This window comes from Artemia franciscana, chromosome 16 (assembly GCF_032884065.1).
Source record: "Artemia franciscana chromosome 16, ASM3288406v1, whole genome shotgun sequence".
Lineage (NCBI taxonomy): Eukaryota > Metazoa > Arthropoda > Branchiopoda > Anostraca > Artemiidae > Artemia > Artemia franciscana.
The window spans coordinates 1,381,379-1,402,327 of NC_088878.1; the positions used below are offsets into that span (position 1 = coordinate 1,381,379).

Genomic DNA, 20,949 nt, shown 5'->3' on the forward strand with positions numbered 1-20,949 from the left:
TTCCCATATTTTCTAAAATCAGGCAAACATTCTCAGGCTCGTAAATTTTGATGGGTAAGACTAATCTTGATGAAATCTATATATTTAAGATCAGCATTAAAATGTGATTATTTTGATGTCTGTTTTTTGAAGTTTCGGTTACTACTGAGCCGGGTCGCTCCTTACTACAGTTCGTTACCAACAACTGATATAAGTTTCATCAAATTTAGTCATACCCATCAAAAGTTACGAGTCTGAGAAAATTTGCCTAATTTTAGGAAATAGGGAGAAACGCCCATGAAAAGTAATAGAATCCTGACGAAAATCACACCATCAGATTCAGCGTATCAGGGATCCCTACAGTAGAAGTTTCAAGCTTCTATTTACAAAAATGTGGAATTATGTATTTATTTACCACAAGACAGATATACGGATGCGTGTTTATTTGTTTTTTTCGATCGTATCGACCCAGTGGTCCTAGAATGTTGCTAGAGGGCTCATTCAGAGGAAAATTAAAAGTTCTAGTGCCCCTTTTAAGTGACCAAAAAATTGGAGGGCACCCAGGCCCCCTCCCACTCTCATTTTTTCCCAAAGTAGCCAGATCAAAATTCTGAGATAGCTGTTTTACTCAGCAGAGTAAAAAAACCTAATATCTATGTCTTTGGGGACGACTTACCCCCCTACAGTCCCCGTTGACCAGTTTGACAAGTGTTTACATATAGTAATGGCTATTGGGAAGTGTATAGACGTTTTCACGGGAACTATTTGGTTGTGGGGAGGGGTTGAGTAGAGGGGACTATGGGCGGGGAACTTTCCATGGAGGAACTTGTCATGGGAGAAGAGAATTTCCATGAAGGGGGGCGCAGGATTTTCTAGCATTTTAAAAAAAATGAAAAATAAATATGAAAAAGTTTTTTCAGATGAAATTAAGGAGCATCATTAAAAACTTAAAACGAACAGAAATTATTACGCATTTGAGGAGTTCACCTCCTCCTAATACCTTGCTTTATATGCTAAAGTATTTTTAGTAATGTCAACTATTTATTCTACGGTCTTTGTGATTCAGGGGTCATTCTTAAGGAATTGGGACAAAATGTATGATTTAGTCTAGGCAGCAAGGTATTGACTAGGGGGCGAACCCCTCATATACGCAGTAGAAACATACGAATATAGAATTTCGTTACGTAAGTTAATTCGTAAGTTACGTATATTTTTACTAATAAAAACGTTCGTAAGAAATTAAAAGTTCTTGTTGTCTTTTTAAGTAACCAAACAAATTGGAGGGTAACTAGGCCTCCTCCACCGCTCATTTTTCTCTCAGAATTGTCCGATCAAAACTATGAGAAAGATATTTTGCCAAAAAAATTAATTAATATGTAAATTTTATTTTAACTATTCATTTGCGGAGAGCCAAAATCAAGACATTTATTAATTGAAAAACTTTCAGAAATTAAATAAGTTTTTTTAAATGAAAGTAAGGAGCGACACTAAAACTTAAAACGAACAGAGATTACTCCGTATATGAAAGGGGCAGCTCCCTCCTCAACCCCTCTCTCTTTACGCTAAGTTTTTTACTGTTTCAAAAGTAGAGTTGAGAGAAAGAGTCAAACTTTAGCGTAAAGAGCGGGGCGTTAAGGAGGGAACAGCCTCTTTTATGCACGGAGTAATTTCTGTTCGCTTTAAGTTTCAAAGTCGCTCCTCACTTTCAGTTAAAAAAAAAATTTTTATTTAATACCTATTTAGATTTACTATATACTTTATGCTGGAACTGAAGTATTAGTTCTAGGGAAGTGTGAACTGTCTTAGGATAATACCGACTTACTAAACTCCAATATAACCCTATGGCTGTTCTATCAGCTTGAGCTTTTTTGGACACAATTTGGCCACGATTTGTAGCCTACTATTTTGATTTAATGCAGGCTAGAAGAAATTAAATTAGGCTACATTTCTATTGGTGTCTAAGCATAAAGTTTTATCCATATTTCATAATTAAACGGTTATATCAGTTGTTTTTTTGTGGGGGGGTCAATTTTTAGAACGGAACTAGGGATTAAAAATGTAAAGTTTAGTTGTATTTAGACAGCAAATGCATTTGCAATTTCAAAATTTTCTTCCGAGGTATTTTCTTCTAATATTTACCATGATTAAGCCCTTCCACCCCCACCCCCCCCGAAAAAGACTCTTTTCCCTAGAATGGTCGTAAAAATACAGATGAATCGACTATTTTTCCTAAGAAAAAAAAATTACAAAATATTTCTTCTGCTCATAAGTTGGCGTTCAAATGCAAGAAAAAAAAAACATAATTTCCTCCCCCTGAATGTAAAATCTTTTGGTAGGATCTCCCACATACAAATTTTCTATTAAAAATTGTCCTTTTTCATAAGAAACAAAAACTACCAAATCTCAAATTTATACGGAAGGTTTATATTTTTATTTTTTTTAAATACTTTTTTCATTACATATATATATATATATATATATATATATATATATATATATATATATATATATATATATATATATATATATATATATATATATATATATGTGTGTATATATATATATATATATATATATATATATATATATATATATATATATATATATATATATATATATATATATTTATGTATACATATATATATATATATATATATATATATATATATATATATATATATATATATATATATATATATATATATATATATATATATATATATATAATATCTATATATTTCAGGTAAATTTGGTTATTCTTGTGATGGCCCTTCATATAGCAGCATCATCAACAAAATCGCCTGAAGAAAACTCAACATTCACAAGGTAGTATATCATATTATGCTAAATCAGAGACATTAAGAAGAATGTGTAAAATAGCTTCTAGAATAATTTATTTCAGTACCCTCCCCTCCCCTTGAAAAAAAAGCTTGTAACATGGTTGTTTGGTGAAATATATTGATTTTATACTTCTAATAGTTTAAGAGGTCAAACTGATTTAAATTTCATCGGACCGTAGGCGCACTGATTTAATTACCATTTATTAGCTTTTGGATTTAATTGATTAGCATTAATTAGTTTTAATTTATTAATTGTAATTTTATTTAATTATAATATTGTTTTTAACTCATTATCTTTATTGGTTTTTAATGACCATATATTAGCTTTTGCATAAATAAGCACAAAGCCCAACTGAGTGTAAAAAAAAAATCTTAAAAAGTACTGAAATGTAGAGAACGCAAAAATACGACCAAGGTTGTATCCAGGGTGGGGGGGGGGGGGTTTGACACCCCCTCCCAGAAATGTTTGTTTGACTTGTAAAAACGTAAAAAAATGAATATAGAAAAAATTTTACTGCGTTTTTTAAAGTCTTCGTTGTACATAAATAATGTATACATAAATTGTATAACGTCTGGCAGTCAGAAGCAATCCACATTGCCTTTCAATTGTCAATTCGCCCATGAAGTAATATACCGAATGTTTTAATAATGACATATAAATTTTGTAACAAAAATAAGCGTTTTAAGAATAAAAATAAATTGATTAGTAATAACGAAAGGAATAAATATAATAATGCTACTTTAATGCTGATTAAATACAAGCTCTACTTGGCTTCTAGAGTAACTTTGAAATGGTTCAGTACTACTGCTGCTACTACTACTAACAATCCACCAGAGCACTAAGTCACCTGAGGCCAACACAGCTGTGCACGCTCCTCCTCCATTCCAATTTATATAGGGTTTCCCTCTGATGCTCCAAGGTTTTCCATAGGTTTTCCTTTTCCACCGCTGATGAATAGTCCTTCATGAGGTGGTAAAAGTGTATGACATCAGTGTTTTGTTCAAAAGTTGTTTAAGGAAAGACGCACTCTCAAGGAATCTTCCTATACCTCCCATGTTAAACATTGGAGATTGCCTGGCGTTCCTGAATTAGTGATTTTCCGCGGTTTTTATGTCAATAGAAATAAAAAACCTGGTGAATATTTTGATCTAATCAAATTTTAAGGCCGACAATTATTTTTTTTATAATTCCAAAATAATTATAAAACCTGTTTCGGGTTTCCATTCTAGGTTGCTATACTTGACACTGATGGTGTGGGGTATCAAAAAATAGAGCAAAAAATTTTCTGTTCAACAATCAGAAACTTACTTCTATAATATATACTTCCTGGCTACAGCCCCTTCAAATACTTTACATATTTGTGTTCCGAAGTCAAAAATTCTCCTCCAAAGACCAGATCCAGCTGTAATCGGAGCGTGTGAGAATGCATAAATTACACCAAGGGATTAACCACTGGGATTGTTCAGGAGCGATTCAGTCAAGTATTAGCTAGTTGTAACCTGTTTAAACAGAGTGTAGAGAATAAGTAGCGTGCAGACATCAAACTACCAGTTAATAAACACATATAAAAAATTACATTGTATAAATAATTACAAGAAGAATTGCTAAGGATAACCTGCACTTAATCGTAATTTTGAGTGATAAATCCCTTAAGTTTAACTTTCTTATGTTTGTTTAGTTGAAGCGACGAAAAAAACTGATACCTTTGTATTTGACCGATTTGCCGCCTAAGAAAAAGAATTGACTAGGGAGTTAAATTTTTGGACTTTGGCTGGGCCTTAAGCAATACATCATTTTCAATTTCAAGGATTGACAATTTTAGCACTATGGTACACGTGAAAGAAAAAAAATGCTGAAAATTTATGACAAGAGAAATTTAGGACCATTATAAGATTTAAGACTTGCAAGTAACAATTGGCCTTTATACCTTGGTCCCCTTTGCAATGAGAGATTTGCCGTTTGTCGACCTATTATTTATTTCCGTTGTATTTGAGGGTACAACAAATTTTGTTTTATATCCGCTACGGAGAGGGTTGTGGAAGTAAAAATAGGATGTTTGAGCGCGCTGATCTTCTTGGTGAAGGGTTTAGAAAAATTTACAAATTACTTTAACTTATATTTGATCACAGAATTGGGAAAACAGTATTCAGAAAAGCACGAGGGAGTTTTAATTAAGAAGTGGTTGTTAGATTGTTAATTAAGATTTGGAATATTTAAGATTAATTTAGATTGATTAAGATTTTGTTGTTAGACGACCGGCGTCTTGAGGAATCGGCGTTTATGTTCCTTTACTACTGAAATTTTAAAAGCCCCTCAACCTCCGAAATTGTCTTAAGACATTTTTTGCTATTGAAAATACTGATACTACTAATAACTCACTGCACCAACTCACTGTAATAACTCACTGCACCAACAAGCCACCTGAGGCCAACACAAATACGCACGAGCCATCTCCATCCCAATTTAAAGTTTCCCTTTTTACACCCTCCCACGAAGTTACATATTCCCTTAAATCAGTCCTTTGGACTTCCCCCCTGCCAACATGTAGACGACTTACTTTTCGTTTGGCCCTAGATGGTTGGCCAAAAAGGGGGATTTTTGGCAATATGTCTACCTTAATTCGCAGAACGTGTCTTAGCCATGTTAACTATCCTCTCATTATAGCCCTAGACAGGGGGATAGAAGCACAAAATATTTAATCACTGATACAAATTTTTTATGAAAATAGTGTTACTGTTTCATTCTTAAGAATATTAAAAAAAAATTACTTCCTTTTCTGATTTAGATTCAGAACTGTTACTTTGCCTAGCTTCTGCATTCACAGACAAGAGTGAAAAACGACACACGATCCTAATTATAATTTAATGTTGTTGTTAGTGATAATTTTCAATTTATTAATTGAACAAATAGGAATTTACTAATTTGACTTATAAAGATAATTAAGAATCTCAGTTTTATTAATGCTCTTAAAGTGAGGCATAAAAATCAATAGTTTATGTAAAATTTTGCTATATATAAATAGATATGGGGGTGACATCCAGCCACCTCATCATGGTGACGTTATAAATAAGCAGTGTATCCGAACCGAAGAAACAACAACTTAATCAAAAGCTTATGAGTAAGTTCACTAGTTCCCGATAACCACCCGTAAATATACGAATTGGTTTTTTCCATATTTCGTTGATAGTTGTTTAATCTAAGGGTTGAGTAGAAGCTGTCAGGGAAAATTTATCTTTTGGGGAAGTAGCATGGTGACTTAAAGTTTTTGCTATTTTATTCCGCTCTGGACTGCTGACTGGCAAATAAATTCACTCGTCGTGCGATTTTTCAAATGGATACCAGTGGTTTATAGGGGCCTTGTCCCTAAAACTAAGAATCTAATGTAATATATACTAATTGTCTTCCAGGCGATGGGTGAAAGGTTCACTAGCTCTTGTATTTATCATGGGCATAACTTGGATGTTTGGCATGCTCACATTTATACCCGATATCTGGCCTCTTTACTTATTTGGAACTTTGAACGGTTTACAGGTAACAGCAGAATTTTGTGTCTCTCTCACACTGTTTTGGTCAATCTTCATTTAGTCTTTTCTTATTTATTTCTTCAATTATAACATTTATTTTAGTTTGCATTGTTGCACTCAATATTCAATTGTAAAGGTTAAACTAAATTATGCATATATATATATATATATATATATATATATATATATATATATATATATATATATATATATATATACATATATATATATATATATATATATATATATATATATATATATATATATATATATATATATGTTATATATATATGTGGGTGTATATATATATATATATATATATATATATGAACTAAGGGGATGTCCAAGTGGTGAAAATACGAAACAAAAGACTATCTAATATATTTGTATTATATTGCACTTGTCTCAACTGTCTATTTAATTCATTCCCTCTCTCTCTCTCTCTCTCTCTCTCTCTCTCTCTCTCTCTCTTTCTCTTTCTCTCTTCTTCCTATTTCTAGCTTTTAGTTTTCACTATTTATTGCTTACATAATTCAATCCATACTATTCTTCGTTTCAGGGAGTTTTCATTTTCATATTTCAATGCATGCTGAATGAAAGAGTAGTCACTAAGATTAAGCGGGCGGTATCAAGATCAAAGCCATACAGTGATTTAAGAAATACAAGTTCCAAGGTAGAATGTTTTCCCTTTTCTTTTTGATTTTTTCCTCTTTTTTCTATTCTATTGCAAGTTTGGTAACCAAAATTCTGCTACGTCGATTTTCTTCTCTTGTCATAGCCAAGTTTTTATATAATTACTATTTTCTATTCTTTAAAATTGCTTTACATAGTGTGATCAAGGAGTTTCCAGACTCGTTATAAAAAGACCAATACACAATCTAGAAAGGTCGTGCTATTATGACCTTGTTTAAGATCATATGAACTTCGATAACTCAACAGGTGGTGCGTTCCAAAACAAAATGTTTTAAGGAGAAGAGAAAGATTGAAACACATATTTTATATTTACGGGCTTATAAAAGCCATATTTACTTACAAGAAGGTATTCTTGGGTAGATAAGCGGCTCAAGCGATTTAATAAGACACTGAAAGACATTTTATTGGTTAGTTTTTAACGTGTAGCTGTACAGTGGATTGTTGCTCTGCTTGGCATTACGGGGCCCTGAGTTCGATCCCCACCACAGCAATTTTGTGCAACAAGCTTGCTACTTGTCCTTATAAAAAGTCGCAGCAACTGAAACGTCTATCAGGCATCAATGGCTCTGGAGAATATTTATCCTTTGGATATCCTTCCTTCCTTTCTATATCAAAGTATCTCTGTCACAACTATTTCAAAGAAAGAAATAAGTAATTTAAAAAATTATAATTTTATTGGTTTTGGTTTAAAACCAAAGCATCGATTTGTTTCACAGAAGTAAACCAAAGAAGTTAGGAGAAAGCAGATTGAACCAATCGGTAGGACTTACATAGACTGCAATGATTAACTGTAAATCTAGAAAACACAAAATTTTTATATATCGTCTTTTGTATTACCTCAGCCGATCCCTCCTACATAAACGTAATTGGAAGCAAAGCCAAAGTATTTCAAGGTCTCAAAATCTCTTTATTTTCTTATGTAAAAATTTTTAAAAATATCCTTGGGATATTGGTATATATTGGGATATTGCAGTTCTAATTTGGGTTCTAGTAAAAAAAATTGATGGAATGAACACTTAAGACTTAAATTCACTCTACTTCATCAACAAGTTGGGCTTACCCAGCCCTTAGAAGACGTAATGCGTTTAAGAGCTTTAAATTTCATTAAAAAATGTTTTATTTTCTATTTTAAGATTTTATTCATTTTAATAACAGAAAACCTTTTGACAACCGTTCGAAATATTTATGGTTCATTGAGTTTGTGCTTATTTGATTTGCAAAAAAAAAATAGATAAGAAACAATTGCTGGGGAATTATCTTCTCTAACGACATTTTCTAACGTTTGGCCAACTCAAATAGGTTTTATTTTTATAATAAAATACTCCCCCCCCCTCCAGTTTCATATTAATTTCATTGTACTCTGAAAGGTAAAGAACAGAAAGATAAGGGCAATTAAAATTGACTGTAAATATAATTGAATGGACTTAATTTTTTGCACAATAGGCAATGAGTAAACAACTAATTTCCCACAAGCAGTAATAAAAGTCTGAATATTTCAGGCTGATGTCTGCAAGTCTTTATCAACACACAAAAATGATAAGCAATGACAGCAAACTAACAAACATGAACAAAATACATAAAGAAAGGAGAGGAGATAAACACAGGCTCTAAACAAAAATAAAATGAAAGCAAAACAAATGGAAAAAATAACCTCTTAAAGCTATCCACTATTCAACTCTATTCGACCATATTCGCCATTGTTTCAATTGCACAAAACAAGGCGAACAAGGCATGACAGATCTCTCTTATATTTGAACCTGGCAAAATGAGACAGTCTTGTTATTTGAAACAATTTGCTTTTGCCCTTAAAGATAATATTATTAAATGCCATTGTGTTATTAGATCCCATTGTATCTAATAATTTAATAAGTAGTCTAGAAAGCACTTGAGACTTCTAGTTTTATTCTCAATCCCTTCCCTAATTTTCTTGGAGTTTTTCTTCCTTTTCTTCATTTTTCTTCCTTTTCCTTTTTTCTTGAAACCACCAACAGTTGTGCACTTTCCGATAAGCCCATATCTTCTGGCTTACCCATTTTGTGAATTGTTTTCCTAGTTATAATATTCCCTAGACCCTAGACGGAGTAAAACTGAAACATTTAGCTTCTTTCATTTTAACTTGATATTCAAATTATGATAGTTTATTATAATGTAATTATAGTAATATGTTAACTTCTACGAATAATAACTAATTGAGTTTTTAATATATAATTTACAGCAATAAATAATTTACTAGTTGATATAACAATTTATAATCACAATTTCAGGTCAAGAGAGACACAACAACTGCAAATCACAGAAGACAAACTCTTGTTTCCCGTGTTCCGTCAAATAGTTCAGGTGGAAAGAACTCCCTCAGAAATCAAGCTACTGATAACACCAAAGATAAACAAGGTAATACCGAGGTAGGCCAGTATTGGCTACAGTCTGTATATCTGCAGCTATTGTCTGCAGCTGCAGGCTGTAAATCTAAAACCCAATTTTTTATAATTCAATAATAATAGAATCATCTCGCATTCCTTCCCATTGAAAAAAAAGATAAATTGATCGTCTTAGCACAAATTAGATCATTAGACAGGCTGTATTAACTGCTAGGTAAAATATTCCTGCCCAATCCGACTTTTGAGCCATTTTTTGTTGCTTGGCTTATTCTGCTGTTCAGTCGTTACGTTTTGTTCAGACGTGTTTTACTTCAAAACTTCAGTTTTTTTTCCTTCCTTTTCTTGGGTGCTGAGGACGCCTTGGTGGAGGTCTTTGCCGAAATATCTATTTTGTCTCTGCATTGTTTCTTTTCCTCCGGCTGAAAATAATCTCATTTTGATTTCTTAATCACTTTCATATTTTATTTGTTCCTTTTTCGTCAACATCATGTATAGCCTGTGTGGTCTTAGAACATGTTTTGATATCCACCTAATCAAATATCTCAGGTAGATAGAATTTTTGACAAAAGGCCATTGAGGTCATCAGAGATAATTAAGGCAACACCTCTGTAGCTTATTCCAAGCCTTTGCTGCAAACAGCCTTCGGGTTGGGCATCTGCCGCTATCGTCTACAGCTGCAGGCCATAAGCAAATAGCTCATAAGAAAAAAAAAATCAAACCTGATTAAATAGCTTATTCAAAATACAAAACATATCTCTGAGATCATTTTCTTTATAGGCTATAAGGAGCATGAATTATAACATTAAACATTGTTATACGGCCTGCTGGTCGTGGGTAAATCTTCAGTACCCATGCCATTTGTGCAAAGAACGACAGATTTACAATTTTTTGTAGCTAAAGACAACAGAATACTATACAAAATAACTAATTTAATAAAATAACGTAGAAAGAAAACACCAGGGAATATTTCAGTCATTGAAAGCCAGAAAATGATGCAAACATATTTGCCAATGCCTCCAATCAACTCTTCTCACTGCAAAAGGAAATCTCAAACATTATATTTAACATAGATTACCATATTAAATACAAATACACAATGTTAATTACTTACAACTCAAATATTTCATAAACAATATTCTTATATACTGACAACTCGGCAAAGACCTTTACTAGGCTATTCTCAGTACAAAAAAACAATAAACGCAATAACCGCAAAATACATGCGACAACCGCAAAAAGACGAAAAGTAACATAAAATTAGTTTTTCTCCTACCAGATTAGTGTGCTGGAGAAAATATAGTACTGGTTTGAGGCCAGAAAAGTATAGTCAGTAAATCGTCTCCCGAAGAGATGTTCTCTTTCATAAATCATTTACATCAGGTGGTACTCGGTTAGCCTGATCTATGTGTGCCAATCATGGCAGAAACTGTGCCAAGAGTGGTAGAAACAGTGCCGAGCGTGTTGGAGCTGTACACCACACGTTGCGTTCTGAGATGGACACCAGCTGGTGGAAAACTGATGCCCTCTCACAATCAACAGTCAAAATAGGGACAACAGTTATTCACTGGTGCTTTCAGTCTATTGACTAAGACTAACAGTATAAAATCAAGTAATTTTACGGTGATCTGAGTCATGTAATAAATAAATATCTCATAGACAAAATTTTTACTTGCTAACGACATGGCCAAGACCTCCTCTCAGCTGTTCTTAGTGTAAAAAGAAGAAAAATACTAAACAGCATATAATAATAATAGTAATAGTTTATTGGAAGACTCTATACATACAAAAATGCACTTAGAGGTGTATGGAAAAGAAATATACATAATAAAAACACTTATGATTAAAAAACACTAAAAAATAACTCACAAACGATTAATACACCCCAACGGAAAATCTACGACTGACTCAGATCGCTGTCTGAATCTGCCTTCTAAAACATCCATCCTATCATATATCTCAAAAACTCTGTAACGTTTGGAGATATGACTGTTACGGGACCAAATAGGAACACGAAGAAAATACTTTCAAAATTTGAAAAAGACGCACCGAATTTATTGACGTTCTGACGAGGCAAAACACTTCCATAATGGCACCAGAAAAGCAAAAAGCGAGTTATAAAGCCAATCAAGCGTGTTTTTTTGTCAAATAGACCTTTAACTTTAGAAAAACGTCCATAGGACTTTCTCAACTTCTCTCTCAATACATTTATTGTTAGTGACCTTGTTGCTCGAATCGAGGTCCCGAATGCAAGTTGAAGGTACTTGAGAAGCGCACTGGTAAAAATTGTATCAGGGCCAGCCTGAATTTTTGAATCGGGACCAAAAACAAGAAACTCAGTTTTAGCAGAAGCGACTGATAGCCCGATGTCAGACAACCCGGCATAAAGGCTGTTCACAGCAGCCTGCAGTGAAAGAGAATCTGCTGAAAAGTGGTGTCCAGTGGTGCGGAGGGGGGGGGGCTGTCAGAGAATAGCGAGGAGAAGAGTTTTTCCCAGGAAGTTACATCAGTAGGCTTAGAACGTGAAGTAGACGATGAAGTGAACTTTGATACTTTGCTCCATAGTAGCTGCGGATGACTTCGGGTATTACGAGAAAGAATGGATACTTGCCTTCTCTTGAAGAGCAATACAGCTTTCCAAAACTCTCTTTTAGTCGATTGAAGGATCATAAGAATTAAACCAGATCTAAGACGATCACGATCCACCCAGATCTTAAACCAGAAATTGTGATTCTTTGCAAGATGTTGTTCTGGGTCATCGCTCCAGCCCTTTTTCCGTGAACCAACCCTAATTCTCTCCGATGGTACTGCCGCTGAGGCGGCTACTTTAATCGAATGAGTAATCTCGGTAAGATTGCAATCTAAATCAAGGCTGCTGCCCTTCAGTGTTGTAGAAAAAAGGTGAAAAGGAATTTTTAGACAGCATAGAATCCAAAACACTTTGATACAGTGGTATATCAATATTATCCCAATGCATCTTCCTAAGCCACTGAGGCTATTGACTGATGTGTGGAATAAGCAAATTCATACAAAACTTTAAATGCAAATGGTTGCTTGTTAACATATCATCAGATACGTCAACAATGACACTCTGAAGGTCCAGAATGTTCGAGAGAACAAAATCAATATCGGAAGTAGAACCAGAATAGTGAACGTAAGAGAAAGATTTGGACTTTGAAAGCAAAAATATGTCGCTTGGCATTGAAGAAAGGAGCAACTGTGTAAAAGGTACAGCAGCACCTCTGTGGTCTGAGTTGATGTCACCATATGTGACAAGCGATTAATTTGATGACTTAACTTAATGCAGTAATTTTGATAGGGACACACAAGCTGACACATACTGTCGGCTAGATGTAGAATTTCGATAATTCGTTGGCATATAAATGCATACAAGAACAATTCTACCTAAATCAACTGCTAGGTATAGATCTCTAGACTCAAGACAACCATATCTAAACTTCTTGTTTACAGCAACTAATAAGCCACCAGAGGGACGGCCAGTAGTAGTTTTAGCAGGTTTAGTAAAAGATAAATGGTCAGACAAAACTTCTGGCATTGTAGAATTATCCACATCGAGCAAGTGTTCGGCTAAATAGACAATATCATACTTAAATAGGAGGTTCTCAAGAGTTCCTAATTTCTCCCGGGCGCCATTAATATTCTAAAAAAATACAGAGACTATTTAACTAGAACTAGATCCCACATTAACATGCACGGCTCATAGTTTTATTTCTAACATCAGGTCCTCGAACAGGTAGGTGTTTTTTTACCTCTGAACACGACAGACTGTTCCTTCAATGACTGCCACCACAGTTGGTACAGGTAAAGGACTGCACCTGACAGCTCCTGTCACGGTTGCTATGATTACTGGTACGTTTGCTGCATTTAGTTGGATTAGAACAATCTCTAGCAAAATGACCAAAGCCTTCACAATTGTGAAACTGGATTGGCTTCTCGATCGGTAGCGTAACTCGAAGTAAACCCTATTCAATTTTGATTCCGTGTCTAACAGCACGATCTAATTCATCTATCGATACAAATTTTAACTGGACTACGGACGTATTACCTAATCTGGTTGCACTGTTCACGCTACTGAGAAGAATAGGTATTTGTGAAACGTCATATTCTTGGTTAACCTGATAATGCCGGCATACTCGTGCCTCACAATCTTCGTTCAAATATTTAGCGTGTTCGGTATTGCAGCAACAGCAGCAGTCGATGATTGTTCATCAGACATATATATTACTATCTAGCCCTTTTTAGCCACAATATGCTGGACCTTATCACCAAAACCGAGTTTTTCCACAAACTCACGCTGATTTACTGGGTTTCAAATATTCAATTTGCTCGGAACATTGCTTAACAAAAACATTGCTTAACACTATATATATATATATGTATATATATATATATATATATATATATATATATATATATATATATATATATATATATATATATGCAACTCTTCTTCTCTATAAGGCCTGCATGTGATAGCCGATTGAGATGTCAAATATAAGATTTCGCACCGCAAAATGACCCTTGAAAAATCAGAATGAAGGTCGCATATATGACTAACCACAACAGTGTGGTCACATACAATAGTAGGCTGAAAAACCAAACACTTGATGGCTTAGTCACACAGATTTCAATGTAATACATTCAACGTTCGTGCAACGTGCAACGTCTTTTATGCCGGTAAAACTGAAGCTGGTTGTCGGTTCTTTGGATCCAAAATCGGGATAGCAGCTTCACATTTTTAAAACCAGAGATATTTACTCTGTCCGCTGTCCTAGCAACAGTTGTGTCCCTGTGAGTTGACAAGACAAATTTTTTTGGTTTTATGTCAATATCTTCAGCGCACAAGTGTAGTGGGCTGTATTGTATTCTTTCCGAGATTCCATTTTATTGAATATTTAATTCTTTTCAATATTTCATTCTTTGAAATTCCCACTTTGATTCAACTTTGATTTTGAAACCAGAGAAGTTTCCTAAGAACGAGAATAACGATTGCTAATTTCAGTACTCAGGCAAATCAGTGTAGTGATGTACATAACATGGTGGCGTATTCATGTATACAAATCATTAGTGAGATTAGTGAGACTACTTATTATATTACTTATTATAATAAGTCTCACGTATTATATTAGTGAGACTAAAACCGTTCTACGTTGCAATATTACCTCCACCCCTCTTTCTGCTGCATAACTCTCTATAGCTATAATAAAATACATTTTAAACATTTTAACTGTTTAGCTTTAATACATAAGAAATTATTAAGACTTCAAGTCAATCCGCATTCATTTGTTTTTTTGTTTTTGTTTTTTTCAGTAAAGTGAAAATTATGCTCCGGTCTTCAGAAGACACGGGGTATGTCTTCTGACATACCCCGTTATTACTGATTATTGTTAGTTGTGCGTTTTGAAGGTATTTGACTTATTTCTGCTCATCATTGGTTTAATGGAGTTCTTTACTTTTCTTTGATGAGATTATTCAATGAAAAAAGTTTTTCAAATTAATTTATATTCTCTTTTTTTAAATAGGGTTTTTCATGGAAAAAGAAAATAATATTTTACTTTTCTTTCCGGTTTTGTGCAAGAATTCGTAGTTAGGATTGCTATTTGAATATTGGAAAAGATTTCAACAATTTTCAACAACATGCACGTTTTAATATTCTGGACACAAATAGTTAAATTTAGTTTAATAGCTCTTCAAGTTTTATTTCAAGAAACTTTTATCTATGCTCTTTGACAACCCGGGGACACTTTGTCTCTTTTAATTTATTTAAATTGTAAGAGCAGAAGTAGTAATAGTAGTAGCCTTGAAAGCTTCAACCTAATATCCTCAGTCTTCTTGGTAATATTGCTGAGATGTCTTATTGGGAACCAGCATACACAGTGTCTTTTGATTTAGTTTAAAGCAACATTTAGTTTTAAATGATAATGGGTAAATTGCATAACTGTGGAGGGTTCACATACCCAATATCCATAAAGAAAAAGTTACTGGACTGTTCAACTATAGCGAGTAAAGTGGTGATCTAATTATTTTGATTCGGTGTATTCGGAGAAGTAATAGGCTTGGAAAGAATGCCTTTTGCCTCTTAAAAAGTGTACTAGAACTTTTAATTCTCAATCCGATTAGCTCCTTTAAAAGTTTCTATGATATTGCTATTTATGATAGCGCTGCGCTGCCTATCATATTAATTATATGCCTTTTGTAAACCTGCTTGCATACAACTCTTTCGTTCACTGTTTCAATTCAAAACAAAACTCCCCCTGAGCGTTCACTGAAAGTTTAACCTTAATACTATTAACGTCATTAGTTGCAGTAATCGTAGTAGCAGTGTTAATAGTGTCTGACAAGACTTACCTTAAATAAAAATCCGCCACAACTTAATAAAAGGTCAAGCTTTATAATGAAAGCCATTCTTGAGATATTGCTGTGTCACCCTTTTGGCAATCTACGTACTCGTAGTTTGTTTTGATTTAGTTCAACATCCAGTTAAATATTCATTGAAAGCTCCACCATAATAGCCTTAGCTTGCGTAGTAGCAATAGTTATTGTAGCAGTAGTAGCATTAGTAGGAACATGCACATAGTACCTTTCGCTGTCTTCAATATCCGTCTTAAGACACGGTTAAAGACACGGTAAAGTGCGCCATTTTAATAGCAGCAGTAGTAGTAATAGTAGCAGTAAAAGTAGTAGTGGTAGTTGTATTACTACTAGCATGCACATAGTACCTTTTTGATCAATGACAAAAGTACAGATGACAATTGAATAGTGACAAATTCTTTTATTTGACAATGAAACAAAACATAATCTCTAAAAACAAAACAACAAAAGAAACTATCTTTCCTTTTCGTTAGCTTATCTTCCCTTTTAGGTATTCTCTCGGAGTTCCAACTTAATATCCACATTCATTCTTAAGATACGCCCTTTTGACAATCTGCGTGTACATAGTGCGTTTTGATTTAGTTCAGATTTCCCTTCAAAATTCTGTCAAATTCTCCTGTTCTTATGCTTGGCCTTAATAGTATTAGTATCCTAGCAGTAGTTGTAGTAGTAGAAGCATTTGCAGCGGTAATAGTGTTGTATTAGCAGTAGTATTAACAGTAGTAGTAGAAGTATTAACAGCTGTAGTAGCATGTACATGTTGCCTTTTGATCAGTTTAAACATCCCCCTGATGATACCCCGGAAGTTTCATCTTGAGACGGTAAGCCTTTCCAAAAATATTGCTTTGACATACGCCCTTTTGACAATCTTTATGCATATAGTATATGTGGATTTAGTTCAACTCCACACAGAAGCAGTAGTTGGAGCGGTGTTAGTCGTAGTAGTAGTAATGGTAGCAGTAGTTGCAGTAATAGTAGTAGCGTGCAAATATTGTATTTTTGGTTAATAGATCATCTCCCTCATCATTTCCTGAAAGTTCCAAATTAATATACTACATCATTCCTAAGCTTCGCCCTTTCGACAACCCGTCTTCTCATAACGTGTTTTGATTTAGGTCAACACCTCTCTCTACATTCTCTGAAAGGCTCTCCTGAACGCCTTTTCTCATTAACATGTACTATATGTAAACAATGGACGAGTTGCCTAACTAACAGCCCTTTCCCTGATAGGCTGTGGGGAGGGAGGTTGACGTCTCCAAAGATGTAATTGCTGCACCTTTCAACTATACTGAGGAAAAACATTATATGCCCGGGGCGGAGCTTACAACCCTTGGACCCAGGCCCTGGGGGGTATTTTCCGCCCCGGAGGCATTGTTATATGATATTTGGACTATTTCGAACAAAATGGCTATCTCAAAATTCTGATTGGATATATTTGGAGAAAAGAGGGTTTGAGGAGGGGGTCTCCGTCTTCCAATCTCTTACGACTCTTTAAAATGAAAATAGAACTTTCAATTTCCAATCAAATGAGAAACATCAGAAACAGTGTGGTCTTCGTCGCCATTTATTTCTATCAAATGAGCCTCTTCAAAAGTTTACACGACCCACCCCTTCTACGAAAACTTTTCACGTCCACGGGGCATAACTTACAACTTTTCCCCCCAAGCTCTGGGGGGTTTACGTCAATCCTAGAGGCATTGTCATATGATCTTTTGACTATTTTGGATAAAATGACTACCTCAAAATTTCGATAGGATATATTTGGAGAAAAAAAGGCGTGAGGAGGACTAGTCACTGTTCGATTACTTTTGAATCTTAAAAAGGGCACTATAAATTCCGACTTCGAATCAAATGAGCCCCCTCCGTTTTAGCCCTTGCTCTGAAGGCTGTGAGAGGGGGTTGACTTCCCAAAGATATAATTACTGGACATTTCAACTATGCTGAACAAAACTACTATTTAAACATTTTGACTGGATGTGTTTAAGGAAATGGTTGGTTTGGGGGGATGGTTGCCCATTTTCATTCTCAAAAAGGGCACTGAAAATTTCAATTTTCAATCGGATGAGCTCCTTTTAAAGTTTCTACGACAACTCCTTCTATGTGAATTGGCTTGGTAAAAAGGAAAAAGTAATAATAAATAGATAAATAAGACGTTGTGTTCATATTGCTCTTTACTTAGGCAGCGCTATTCTGTTGCCTATAACCTAACTCCGTAGTTCACAAACCCAAATCTCATATTTGTTTAAGGGATCAAAGCCGTGTCCAAGTGGGGTTGTAGGGGGGTTTGAACGCTCCCCCAAAATTCTTCACGTCTCTTAAAAATGCATTCAAACTAATATTTGATGCGTTTTTATTCTTTTTTATCCCCCCCCCCCAAAAAAAAAAGAAAAATTCTTGATATGGCCTTGTTTCGCACTCCCTGAAATTGGTTCGAAACGTGCGAAGCTGTTAAAAAACTATCCAACGGTATATTTAAGTACATGTCCGATATCATGATACCGGACGATATCAAGTTATCTGCAAGTCAATAACATCTGCAAGTACATGTCCACCAACAGTTTCCTAACTGGTTTGGTGTTTTGTTTTCCTTTTTTGAAGTGCTTGTTTCCTTTTGCTAATCTGCATAATTTTTTTTGTAGCGGATTATAAATAAATTATTGTTGTTATATAACTGGTAAAAAATAGATTAGCAAGAACAAAATCTAATTAGTAAGATCAGCAGTATACCAGCAAGATCTTCAAACCTCATTAAAAACCTCCGTTTTTTCATCAGCAATATAATTTTAGGAGAACATTTTTCACATCTAAATCTGTTTATGAAATATTTCACGTTTCCCGATGATAATTTCAAAATTATATTTGATACCGAATTTATTTTGTATCTTTTTTGGCCAAAATTGGCCAAAAACCACGGAACTGGCCCCTTTAAGTTATTTAAGCTGAGTACTGTGTGCATATCAAATTTTAAGCTGAATTGAGTTTTTTTCAATGTAAGATTTAGTGTAAAAATTTCTTTAAAAAGCAATAGGTAGATGGTATTTTAGGTCGGTTGCCCATCCATGATTTCTTTGGTTTCCTTTTCGTTTTTCGTGCATTATGCCAAATGCTTTTGTGAAACCAGATCAAATAATTTAATTGGGTTATTATGATATACTAATTTCAATGAAGTTACATATAGCTTTGTTCATAAAACATTTAATGCTTCCAAAGAATAATTATCAAGGTAGTTATCTTGCTCAGTTGTTGATGCGTATATCAATCACGATTTTGAAACCAAATCAAATAATTTAATTTGGTTGATATAATATAATTTTACTTCTTGAATTTTAAAATATCTTAGCTCACGGTTAAGTAATAAGGTAGTTGAATCCTAAAATTTGATTTGGTTTCTTCGGAGAATTTCATCTAAGATAAAACACCGTGGGATGTAAAAAAGTCCTGGGATGCAAAACTGGTCTGATGGCTGAACGTCTTAACCATAAATCGTTGCAGTGGGTCATGAGAGGGCACGTCGTTTCTCAAAATCCTCCACTCAATAGCTTTTCGTCATCACAATTACTAGCCATAACTGTTGACTGGGACTAGAATACTCCACTGATGTTTTTAGTTATTTGAATAAGGCTAGCAGTATCTAATCCAATAAGTTTTGGGATTGTTTAAACCATGCGATAAAAAATCTAAGTATCCCGTTAACCAAGTTCTTATTTACAGATAACTCGCCACCTAGAGTTCAGAGGTCGGCACGCACGTTGCGTAGACCTTATTGGTCTGCATGCAAAAAAAATTTCAATTAAAAGAAAAAGTGCGAAACTAAAATTATATTATATTATTATACTATATTATATACTTATATAGTAAGCGAAACTTATAGCTTTCCAAAAAAATATCAAATAGAAAAACTTCAATAGACAACTCTTGCCAAAATGATTCATCAGGTTCCAATAAAGAAAAAAATAGGCTATATATGTATTTTATCAAATTGATGATTTTACCAGCAACAAAAACGACTCCTATAATTTGTCCTCAATAATTTCAACATCTATTTTAGGATTTGAAAAGCAGGATCAGACCATCAGCACTCCTGAAATTGATATCCGTCGAGGCTCTTATAATATGGCTTATTGCGAAAGTACTTCATCTTCGAGTGTGCCCTCCTCAGGGAGCTCCCCAGAGCTATCAGGAGGAGAGCCTTATCAGCGAAGATATCAAAATTTGTGTGCAGACACTTGAATATAAAAAGCAAGGCCGTTCATAGGGGTGGTGCTACCCGCTGAAATTAACGTCAGCACTATCTACCTGATAGTGCCAAAATCGCATATGAACTAGTCAATGAAAAATTCAATCATCTTTTTTTAACCTTAGTGACGGCACCCCCAAGCCTGGTTTCTGGGATAGCTTTCCCTGGAAACCCCCCTCCCCCTTGAACAGCCTTGTCAAAGAGTATGGGAAGCTGACAAGAGAGAAAATTCAAGTTCACCTTCAAGGAAACAATAACACCATCTAGCTTTACTCCACAAAGCCTATAAGCTAATTATACAAGCAAAGTATAGTTATATTTGTTCATCAATTTTTTCTACTGGTGCTTTAAATTGAACCGAAGCTGAACGACTCACCTTTGCTAAAGTTCCATCTTAATTGATCTAGTGATTGGTTTTAATTAGTAATAAGAATACTTCACATCTTGGCAATGACATAAGGGGAAATGGTACTAAAAGAATTCTGTTTTCTTATTCATCTTAGTATTAGAGCAATACCCAGTTAGAAGTTCGGAATGGCTGTTGCTTTGAAGAAGAACTAGGTGTGGTCTTTCATAACCGTCTTACATCTCCTAATGAGGAGCCTAATCTAAACAAGAAGAGGGCGGGGTCTCTTCACATCAACCTATATATGAGTCAAAACAAGGCAAAATTGGCTTTCCGCAATTTTTTGCACAAGCTTTCTAAGGTGCACAATCCTTAAGACCTTAAGGTGCACAATCCTTAAGACCATTATTACACCAGTTAAGAAGGGACTGAAGAGAGTATGAATATACTTTACGTATAGTTTATTATTAGTTACTTGTTTTAAACAAGAATTCATTAAATTTTTCAAAGAGTGTTAGGATATCAAGAACAAAAAATCATCAGGTGTTTGAATCCATTACA

General features: G+C 34.3%; 1 protein-coding gene across 2 annotated transcripts in view; it reads left to right on the forward strand.

Moving 5' to 3' along the window:
- LOC136036887 (adhesion G protein-coupled receptor L1-like) overlaps positions 1-20,902 on the forward strand; it is a 150,159-nt gene extending 129,257 nt beyond the window's left edge. The window contains exons 15-19 of one of the 2 annotated variants that reach the window (XM_065719246.1): positions 2,723-2,805; positions 6,228-6,351; positions 6,904-7,017; positions 9,302-9,428; positions 19,854-20,902. In XM_065719246.1, the coding sequence (XP_065575318.1) occupies positions 2,723-2,805; positions 6,228-6,351; positions 6,904-7,017; positions 9,302-9,428; positions 19,854-20,035 (630 nt within the window). In that variant the 3' untranslated portion in view covers positions 20,036-20,902. The remainder of the gene's footprint in view (positions 1-2,722; positions 2,806-6,227; positions 6,352-6,903; positions 7,018-9,301; positions 9,429-19,853) is intronic. The other variant, XM_065719245.1, reaches the window with a different exon arrangement.
- The last annotated feature ends 47 nt before the right edge of the window (positions 20,903-20,949 follow it).